The sequence below is a fragment of the Caenorhabditis briggsae genome (genome assembly GCF_000004555.2).
Source record: "Caenorhabditis briggsae complete genome, chrX, whole genome shotgun sequence".
Classification (NCBI taxonomy): Eukaryota; Metazoa; Nematoda; class Chromadorea; order Rhabditida; family Rhabditidae; genus Caenorhabditis; species Caenorhabditis briggsae.
The window spans coordinates 4,967,083-4,978,240 of NC_013491.2; the positions used below are offsets into that span (position 1 = coordinate 4,967,083).

Below are 11,158 nucleotides of genomic sequence, written 5' to 3' on the forward strand. Positions count from 1 at the left end.
AAAGCAGATTGATTACAGTTTCAAACACCAAAAACACTGAAATAGGCCTAAATTTACGTGCCGTTGCGATCCTTCTTTTCTATTATGAGTGATCACTGCTCTTGTTGCAAAAAGTGCATTACATCACGTAAGCTTGTGTTCTGATGTTCCCGTATTTCAATGCACTTTCGAAATATCTGATCAGAATGAAGCGGTGTTGGTTCGGGAGGAACTTCGATTTCAGTGTCACACAAGTGTCTTTTTAGAGGCATATCTAAAAAATTTTTAAACCAATTTCCAGCTTCTATAATAAATCCGTTTTTATTTCATTTTAATTAGCGAATTGTCATTGGTTCTGATGCTAGTGACCTGTTTGTGAAATATCTTTCGAGCAATATTCTTACAAAGAAGTGTTCCTAGATCGGAAGAACTACAAAAATCAAGAAAAAAAACATTCCAGAGAAAAATAAAGTATTCAGGAAATCTCAAAAAAGTTTCACACATTTCCAGGTCATCGACATTTTGGATTGACTCGATTTAGTTGAAATTTAGATTGTTTTCCAGTACTTATTTCAATATACATTGACCAGCACGTCATTTCTCGAATCATTCTTATTCCTTTTTCAGGCTTTTTTAGTTGCGGAAAAAATAATACATATTTGTTCTTTTCTGTTGTTGTTATCTGAACGAAATTAACGAGTTACAAGTTTTCGACAAACGTTGTGTCTTACATTTAGCTCTGCTTATTTCGGAATTTTTCATGAACGACATCAAGAACTGGATTAGACTAAATCGAATATGTTCTAGAAAAAGTCTGAATCAGAAGCAGTTACTGAAATGTTCAACATATCAAAGTACAGATATACTATTGAAAATCTTAGATTTTCTGATAACAAGAAACAACTCGTTTGTTTTTTTCAGAAACGGCTATTTTGAGGGATAAAGAACAACTCATAGTCTGAATATTTTTATTTGTTGCATTACAGTACTTCGAAAATATACTTTGAACGTTTTCAAACTGACTGTATGAAACTGTGTAGCTACTGTTTGTCCAAGTGATGAGTGCTAATAACAACATAGATCTGAAATTACAAAATGCGACGCTATCAATTTGCTAATTAGCGTTGATTATGTTTCTGTGTTTCCAGATTCATCGCAGATGTTTGTTTAGAGAGGCATTGACAGATTTCTTCATTGTTACCATACATGTCGCGAGCCGGACCGGGCCGGTGGAGGAATTTCCACTGGCCTGGCCCGTCCCTGGCCCGGCCCGGCCCGGCTGGCCCGGGTTATTGAGGCAACGATTTTTAAGAGTCATTTTTTGAGAGAAACCTGGATTTTTGGGAGCATTTTATTAAAGTTGCTTTGTTTTCAGCTTTGAGAAGGGTCCTGGGAAAAATTTCGTGCTTTAGAATTATTTTCAAAAAAGTTTATCAAAAATCAACTGAAAATTTTCGAAATTTTCGGAACCCGGGCCGGGCCACGCCCAACCCTTGCCGGGCCAAGATTTAGCAAGTATGATTTTTACAATTACGGAACTCGAAACTTTTAAGCAAATAAGAGGATTTATAACTGATCTCTGCTTTAAATTCCCTCGAATATTGCGGGTTTCTCATAAACAAAAATTTGTCATTCACCACGCAGTTTATCAGATGATAAAAGAAACCAAAGTATATACATATTCGTAGTCTTATCCGAGCTCGTGATAATGGGCGTGTGAATGCACCCTCCTGGCACGGGAAAGGGACCAGAGAAGCCAGAGCAGCTAAGATTAGAGAAAAAGAGAAAGCGAGAAACTGGAGTAACTAAGAAGACGACAGAAAAATTATCCGTGGTTGCCAGGCACGCCTAAGCTCTCCCCAGTCGCTCTTCATGTCCTCCTAGCTATCGGACGTTTAGTATATATTTTCTTTGGGTCGACTCAATGTAAATGTAAGTTATTAGAATGCTTTTCTAAATAAGTAATAATTTGATTCAGATCATCTATATCTTAATCTACGTCATGTTATTCAACATCAACTTTTTATATTCTTCAAGGTGAGAAAACAATGACGTCATTTTTCCATTTCAATATAATTTTTCCAGAGTTGCACAATAATCACTTCATTCTACCATATACAGACTTCATGTTTATCACAATCAACGGGTCGACTCAGGCAATTTTGACAGCCGTCTGGCTTGGCAGTCTTCTTTGTCAATGGGTTTTATTTTTCTCGAATTTCAAATTATCCTTTATTGTACCATTTTTTTGTACTCATCTACTTATATGTTTCTTAATAGTTGTTCATTATTATTTGATAGTCTTTTAAAAAATTGTTAAATCATTTCAAGAAGCAGTTAAAAGCTAAGAGCAAGAAGACGAGTCTAATTTGAGTTAGAGTTGAGAATTTGTTTATTTGATGAGTAGCGTTTTTTGTTTATGTTTCCACATCAAATTTGTTTCCCTCTTACAATGTTCTACCTAACTCATTTTTTGAATACCTCTGCGGCAGGATATTGCTAATTTAGAGATAAGTTTTTTTTGTTTTTGGACCAGCAAGATAACCGCCATCGCAGCCAAATTGTTTTTTTTTTGATGTATAGTTTTAGTTGTACTGACTATTCCATCCACCTGGCCGTCCAAATTTTTTTTTGTTTTTAGTAACCAACTGGCAATGTGCGCTGGATCCCAAAAATTGTCCCGATTCATTTTCTCTTCATGTAAATTAAATAAAGATTGATAACTTTCTTTTTTTTCAAATGTGTGAATGAAAAAGAAAATAAAGTTTCCCTATTCAAGTTCTGATTGGAGTTCAAAATGGAGCCAAATATAAGACACAAAGACAAAAGAACTGAGGCCGTATTTATTTATTTATTTATTTATTTTATTTCAACGAAGGGGAGAAAACCACTAACACGTGAAATGTCTATGAAACTAGGAGATATAACAGGGACATACATTTGTAGTAATTGGGAGATAAAGGATAAACCGAGTTAGTAATTAGTTGAATTCAAGACAAGAAAATGTTTTAGATCACAGGATAATAGTCGATTTTTGAAAGCCGCTGACGAGGGCTCCACCGGACACACTTTGACGGGTAAAGAGTTCCAACATCTGATTACTATATTAGAGAGAAATCGAGAAGATATTTTTGTTGAGTTTTTGATAAGTGATTTGAGATAGTATTTGTGACGTCGCAATGATCCAGCATGATTAAATATTTCGAAAATTGGAACCTCCATGATAATTTCTTTGGAAACAATAATTTTATACGTGTAGACCAAATCATTATAGAGCCTGCGATACTCCAAGGAACTTAGCTAACATTCTTCCAGTGCTTCAAAGTATGAAGTGTATGCCATCCTGAATTTTTTGAAAACTCTGAAAACAAATGACTTTTGCACCGATTCCAATTTTATAATATGATCCTTTAGGATTGGAGAAGTGACTATCGTTCCATATTCGAGTAAAGGGCGTATGTAAATTGTATAGCATTTTATAAAAACACTCCACGATGCGTTTTTTAGAATGGAAAAGAACATGTTGATCCTATTCATGAACGAACGTATTCATGAACATTTACCTAGGTAAGTGCATTTACCAAGGAAAATATTTACAAAAGGAAAATATAACGTTTACTTTTAAAACATTTTAAAAGGAAAATTGATTTACACATTGGAAAATAACGTGATTGGTATTCATGAAAATTATTTTCCTATTGGTAAGTGATTTACTGACTTGATTTTATTTACCAACGTTGGGGGTTAGAAAATAAGATTTTCCTTACTGTTTGGATGAAACTCATTATAATAAAGTTGAAATATTGAAAATAAAACTTTGAATTATGATGAAACTGAGAATATTATATAGGCACACAACATTTCTAGATTTCAAAAAATCAAAAAAAAATCAAAAAAGTTGCACATCCCCAAAAAATCACTTCAAAAGTTAATGAAATGACAAAAGTAGCATTTTTCTGACAATTTCTAGACCGTTTCCGCTTTTTATTTTTATGTTTGGTAAAAACGAAATATTCTCAATTTTTCATTTTTCGGACCATTTCTAGAGGTGACCTATGACTGGCCTTGAGTCAATGTAACTATTTATTATTGTTCCCAAAGAGAACGGATGCTATTAAGCAGAAAAAAAGTTAATTGTCAAATGAAGGTCTAGCTTTGCCAAAGATTTAGAGATCTATTTTTAACATAAGGTTAAGTAATAGCTTTTTTCAACTCTGCCATATTTTTGTAAATTACTGTGAAAAACAATATTTGAATTTAGATTACAAGGGTAAATATTTACTTCGAGTAAATCCATTTTTTGGTAAATCGATTTACAGGTGTAAATATTCACAAAAAATTATCATTGAAAAATCTAGAAGAAAAAGAAAATGTCAGTGACGTGAAAGAAAAGTCACTGTAAATCTGAAGGAAAATGCTTTCTTTTACAAATCTTTCATGAATACCAATCACTCTATTTTTCTCTTTGTAAATCATTTACACGTTCTATTTACCTAAAAGTAAATCTTCATGAATACGGCCTCTGAATTGTTTATAATGAACTCTTTCAAGTTTCAGGAAGACTTCCACGGAAACTGTATAAAAGAATTTACAGGGAATGCAATAATTTAATAAAATTAAAAAATGTGGCTTCACACTTTTCCGATGCAGCCAAACGACATCTTGGATTGCCTTCAATTGCTTCAAACTCGGATATTTTGGTAGTACTTGGATCAAACCTGGTAGTACGGCACTCTTCTAGAATCACGGAACGAAAAAAAAATCACGGAACGAAAAATATAATCACGGAACGAAAATTTTGGGTAATCCAAAAAATTGCTATCTTCTTCACTTTGACAAGTAGTATCCATAATACTGACTTTGGCATCAATTTTACTTTGTCCAATACCCAAAAGTATACTAAAATAGGGTTTATCAATTTCATAAGATACGCTAGGTAACAGGTTACATAGGACCTGTAGAACATCTGAAAATTCAGTTTAAAGCTACATCAAACAGTTATTGAGATTGCTGACATTTAAGGGTGTTCCAGATAAAAGAAGCATGGCGTTTCAGCCTAAGCCTGTGATTGAAGAAAGCTTCCTCAATCCAAAAATATCATCCAATTTTTGAAAAATGAGAAATCCGAGACAAGAAGTTTCATGCCAAGATTTTTACTCAATTTGGCCTAAGGCTATTCTTATTCCGGACCAACATTTTGTTCCAAGAAGACTAATTTTGAATTAGAAAAGGTTTCTTCAATTATTGACTTAGGCTGAATCATCGTGTTTCCTTCATGTGGTACAACCAAAAAACGACGGCAAGTTTAATAACTCTGCTCGTTGCAGCCTCTAATCTAACTCCCATATGTCCCATGATCCCCAGAACATCTGGGAAAGGTTCATGTACACTATCAACTAGTGTACCTTAAGGACTCAATACACCACATTTCGGGTGTCATTTTGGATACTGAGCAAAGAAAATGTAATGTCAAGGTAAGATCTCAGGATGGTACTTGAATGAAGGTTCTAACAATTTTTGGATTACCCAAAATTTTCGTTCCGTGATTTTATTTTTCGTTCCGTGATTTTATTTTTCGTTCCGTGATTTTTTCGTTCCGTGGTTTTTTTCTTGTTCCGTGATTCTAGAAGAGTGCCGGTAGTACTTGGATCAAACCTCCATTTAATCCGATCGGCATTTCATTTTCACAACACTTCGTGATCAATGATTTACGCAAGAATGAAACACAAGATTCAGCTCGTTTCATTTAACCGTAGTGTCTCAATGTGGTTGTTGTCGTGTCTCAATGTCTCAATGTGGTTGTTGTCGGAGCATTTTTTCCATCGGCTAATGGTTTAAAATATCACAAGCCAATATTCCTTGTGCCCGCTAACTAGGAAAAGGCGAGATGGTGTCTTCTCTGTTTAGCCGACTCTCGTGAGTGTTTCGTTTTCATGTTTCGTTTGTTCCTACCAAATCTTTGTCGAAAAAACCACGAGAGACCGATTATATAATCTACGGTGACTTCCGGTAATGATGTCGAGGGCTTTTGAAAATTCGTTGATTCTCCTAATGGCCTGAAACATCACAACATCAACAGGCGCGAACAAAAACTTATCAACCTTCGACGAATCTGATGCTAAGAGCATGTAATAATGATACATTTTAATTATTCGTGGAACTGGTTTAAAATATCAAATGCAATCATTCCCTATTGTCCTCTAACTAGTAAATGTCCAAATGGTGTCAGTCATAACAAATCTTCCCCATTAGAACAATAATAAATTCGTCATAATTTCTTTTTATCATATCTGATCCCTGCTTCACATTTTCTATCCGCTCTGATGAACTTCTCTCAAAATTCGTGTGTTTCTCATAAACAAAAATTTGTCATTCACCGCGCGCTTTATCAGCTGGTAAAGGAAGCCAAAGTATATACATATTCGTAGTCCCTTCTAAGCTCGTGACTATGGGCATGTGCACCGCCTGGCACGGGAAAGATGCCAGAGCTAGCCAAAGAAGCCTGAGTACCTCCAAACAGAGAAAAAGAGGAAAGGATTATTAGCGAGATATAAGAGTAACTAAGAGAAGCGAGATAGATTATCCATCGTTGCCAGGCACGCCCCAGCTCTCGTCAGTCGCTCTTCATGTCCCCCTAGCTATCGGACGTTTAGTATATATTCTCTTCGGATCGACTCAATGTAAGTTATTAGAATGCTTGTCGACAGTGGACTAATAATGTATTTCAGAACATCTATATCATTCATATCTAGTTATCCACGTCATGTATTCAATATCGATATTTTGGAATAAGGTGAGGAATCAATGACGTCATATATGCAACTTAGCATAATTTCTCCAGAATTGCACAATAACCACTTCATTCAACCATATACTACACTTCATGTTTATCACAATCAACGGGTCTACTCAGGCAATTTCGACAGCCGTCTGGCTTGGCAGTCTTCTTTGTCAATGGGTTTTATTTTCCTCAAATTAAACATTTTTTCTATTGTATCTTTTTTGTCCTCATTTTAATTCATGCTTACGTTAATAATTAATTGAAAGCCGTTTTTTTTCTGTTTCTGGCAGAAAAAAGAAGCTGTCATCTGCCAAAATGTTTTTTAATGTATAGTTTTTGTTGTTGAGACTTCGTGCTCAACGTCTTCACCCTAAATTTTTTAAATTGTATTTTATTGTCACCAGCTGGCACTCTGCGCAATATCCCAGAAATAGATATTTATTTAATTCTCTTTACTAGAACACCACCGACGTAACCATCCAGAAATGTAGTTTTGTTTTTTTTTTCTTGATTTTTTTTAATGTATAGTTTTAGTTGTAAAGACCATTCCACGCACCTCGTCGTCCAAAATGTTTTTTTTTGTTTTTAGTAACCAACTATCAATCTGCGCTGGATCCCAAATATATAGTCTTATTTACTTCTCTGTACTACCTCATCATCGACGAAGCCTTCCAGAAATTTGAAATTTATTTTTCTATTATCATTACCAACTGGCACTCTACACAGTGAGCCAAAAATTTATTCTCATTTACGTTTTTCTCATAAAAGTTTGATAAAGATTAAAAACTTGGTTTTTTTTTCAAATGCATGACTAAACAAGAAAATAAGGTTTTTCTATTCGAGAGCTGATTGAGGTGCAAAAGGTGTCCGAATATAATGATAATAAATTCCAAGAAGACTTTCATGAAAACTCTGAAAGCGTTTTTACACAGTTAGCAATAATATAGGGAAACAAAAAAAGGTGCTTCTATATTTTTTTGGTTTAGCTCAACGACAATTTGGATACGCTTTATTTGGTTTAGAGTTGGATGATCTGGTATTATTATACTTGCTTCAAATATCCATATGCGTCATTTAATTTTTCAAATTCCCTTCGGAAAAAGACATTGCAAATGTTACACTGAAACGCGTCGTGCGTTTTTTGATTTGAAAATGATCGTAAAGTTTCTCCAATTTTTTGTTGGGAAAAAGAAGAAAAAACAAATCATTTTTGAATCATTCTTACGATCATTTTCCAATCGATGTTCACGAAAAAATCAGATTATCTCTTCAACTATAAAAAGGCCCTATCTCCCCTTCTCCCCCATACCATATCCAAAAATGGGAAAATTCTTCGTCTTCTTTCTATTCTGGACGCCTTAGCTTATCCAAGTGGAAACTCTTACCAAGTTTACATTGGTGGTTCTCTGATTTGTAACTATAACAAGAACTATGACTACCACGTCACACTTTTCGAAGATGACCTTTTCTTGTAAGGCAAGCATTTGCAGAATTCTCTGAAACTGATTAATTATGATTTTCAGTGATGAAGCAATTGGAAATATGAGATCCGGATACGGTCACGGAACAGTCGGTTTCCATATCGAGGGAAAAGACGTTTGGGATGGAGTGTGGGATGTTAGTTTAGAACTTTATTGGGATGAATTTAGATGAAAAGCGTAAAAGTCGATCACAGTTTTTTAAAAAGTATTTATACTTTTTCTCATAACTCAGCTCGACTTTTGTTCCACAGCTTCAAAAATTAATGTCATTAAAATTCGAACTAACATTTTCAGAACTACTTCGAGCTCTACCTCCAGATAATTCACAACTGCAATTCGTATGATCGTCCCTTCAACACCTACTACTACTATATGGGCAATTTCCGGATCACGGGAGGGTAAGTTTTGAAAAGTTTTCACAGAAGGTTTCGCCATATTTTTAAATAACTAATCAGATTTTTACAATGTGATTTAAAAGAAATACGTTTCAAAAGTGGATCCACTGAATAATTTTGTTTTCAGAGAGTACACCAGGACCTATAACATCAATATAACTAACGCTGGATGGAAAAGTACAAATGTCGCGAAAATAAGACGTCTTGGATACGCCGAGTTCAACAATGAGTCCTCCGGATTGGGTGTTCCAATGAAATAAACTTGAAATGTTGTGTTTGTGAATAAAGTTCAATGCATAAATTTCTTTTAATTCATTTTCCAGATTGCTAACAGCTATTGCGGATACTCCAAACGCACTAAAACTGTACCAAAACTCGATTCACACAATTCAAGTACCTAATGACATGATAGTTTTTTAATTTATTCAAGAATATCATGTTATGACAGTATCTGGTGGAAAAGTTACGTAATTCCATATTTTTGATCATGATCCCTGCTTTATATTTTCCATCCACTCTGATTAACTTCTCTCAACATTTTTGAATTTCTTGAAAACAAAAATTTGTTATTCTCTGATCTGTCTATCAGGTGACAATAGAAACCAAAGTATACACATTTTCGCAGTCCATTCTGAGCTCGTGAATATAGGCGTGTGACTGCACCCCTGGCACGGCTGGCACGGGAAAAGGGCCAGAGAAGCCAAAGCACCTGAGAATAGAGAAAAAGAGTAAAAGGAGAGACTGGAGTAACTAAGAAGACGCAGGAAAGATTATCCGTCGTTGCCAGGCACGCCTTAGCTCCAGTCAGTCGCTCTTTATGTCCTCCTAGCTATCGGACGTTTAGTCTATATTATCTTCGGGCTGGCTCAATGTAAATGTAAGTTATTAGAATGCTTGTTGACACTGAAAGAATAAGTTATTTCAGATTATCTACATCCTAATTTCATCTAGTTATCCACGTCATGTTATTTAATATCAATATCATTGGATCTGATTAAAGGTGAGGAATTGATGACGTCATTTTTTGAATCCAATATAATTTTTGTTCAGAATTTCACAATAACCACTTCTTTCAAACATACTACACTTCATGTTTATCACAATCAACGGGTCTACTCAAGCAATTTTGACAGCCGTCTGGTTTGGCAGTCTTCCTTGTCAATGGGTTCTATTTTTCTCGAATTTCAAATTTTTTTCGAATGTTTTGTTTTTTTTAATTTTCATTTACTTCTTCTGTTTATAAAAGTTCACGATTAGTTGCTGCTTTTGCAGTTAAATTTTTCACTTACATGACTTCACCGTAATAAGCACCACTCAAAAAGTTGTTTTTGTTTTTGGTTGTATGTTTTCCAAGCTGTTTTCTTATGTACAGATTTAGTTGTAGAGACTTCATCCTGAACGTCTTCACCAAAATAGTTCTTGTTCATGGTCGCACTTCTTCACTTATCATGCAACGATGCGAAGCAAAATTTATTTTTATGTATATTCACGTAGTAAAATTCAATGAAGTATCCGAATATAAAAAACTAAGACAAAACATTCGAATGTTTATATTGATTCTAGTTTCAGGAAAATCTTATAAAATCGCAAGAAAACATTTCAGAAAAATGGCGGATTCAAGAAGTTTCAAGTCACCCTGAAAACGTGAAACTTAAAAGAGGCCGGTCACGAAATTCTACGGGGTTTTCTTGTGGCGAGATCATGCATTCTGATGGAAAGTCGTGCGATTGCGGCAAATGCGCACTACTTGACGAGCATTTATTTTTTTTAGTACACACAAGATTTCGTAAATGTTAGGCGATAATTCCAGACTTTTTGTCGATATTCTGTCAGCGCGTGAAAACAGAAAAAAAAACAAGCGCGTTCACCTCTACACCAAACGGCGCCTGCCGTCTACTGCCGCTAAAACGGCTATAAAACGAGGAGTGTGCCGCCGTTTAGAAGAACGTTCGCGTTCTCGCTTGTACGGCAACATGGAGTTATGGTAGGGGTGACCATACATATTTTCTGACTATACTGTGTTCATAAAAACTTCAAAAGTACGAAAATTGATCTCGTTGGGATTTTGAGCTTTCAACCAATAACAACTTTATATGACATACTAAATTCTGAAATAGATTCAAACAACTTTTTCATGTCCTCTTTCTCTTCAACGTTTTTGAACTGTTGACCGGAAACTGTGTAGTTCTATGAAGCGAAATACTGATATGGAGTTGTTAATTTGTAGACTCCATTAAGTTTCTGTTTTTTTTTTCAGATCCATTGGAGATTTTAACGTTTTTGGTCAAATTCTGAGAGGATTTTTCAACCTGTTGTATATATCATTTTTCTCAGTTTATTTGATTCCTGCTTTTTATTTCCCATCCACTCTCATAAGCTTCTCTCAACAATTTTCGATTTTTCGAAAACAATAATTTGTTATTCACTGCTCTGTTTATAAGGTGACAATAGAAACCAAGGTATATACAGAGTATATTCGTAGTCTGATCCAAGCTCGTGAATATGGGCATGTGGCTGCACCC

General features: G+C 34.9%; 2 protein-coding genes across 2 annotated transcripts; one reads left to right on the forward strand and one right to left on the reverse strand.

The window, feature by feature from the left end:
- Positions 1–5,927: 5,927 nt before the first annotated feature.
- On the reverse strand, positions 5,928–6,044 carry CBG27521 (the record flags this gene model as incomplete). Its single annotated transcript, XM_045239122.1, has 1 exon — positions 5,928–6,044. One exon carries the CDS (start codon positions 6,042–6,044, stop codon positions 5,928–5,930), a length of 117 nt encoding a protein of 38 aa, XP_045099971.1.
- A 2,258-nt stretch (positions 6,045–8,302) lies between these two features.
- Positions 8,303–8,896, forward strand: CBG17309 (the record flags this gene model as incomplete). Its single annotated transcript, XM_002643905.2, has 3 exons — positions 8,303–8,377; positions 8,536–8,639; positions 8,764–8,896. 3 exons carry the CDS (start codon positions 8,303–8,305, stop codon positions 8,894–8,896), a joined length of 312 nt encoding a protein of 103 aa, XP_002643951.2.
- Positions 8,897–11,158: the final 2,262 nt, after the last annotated feature.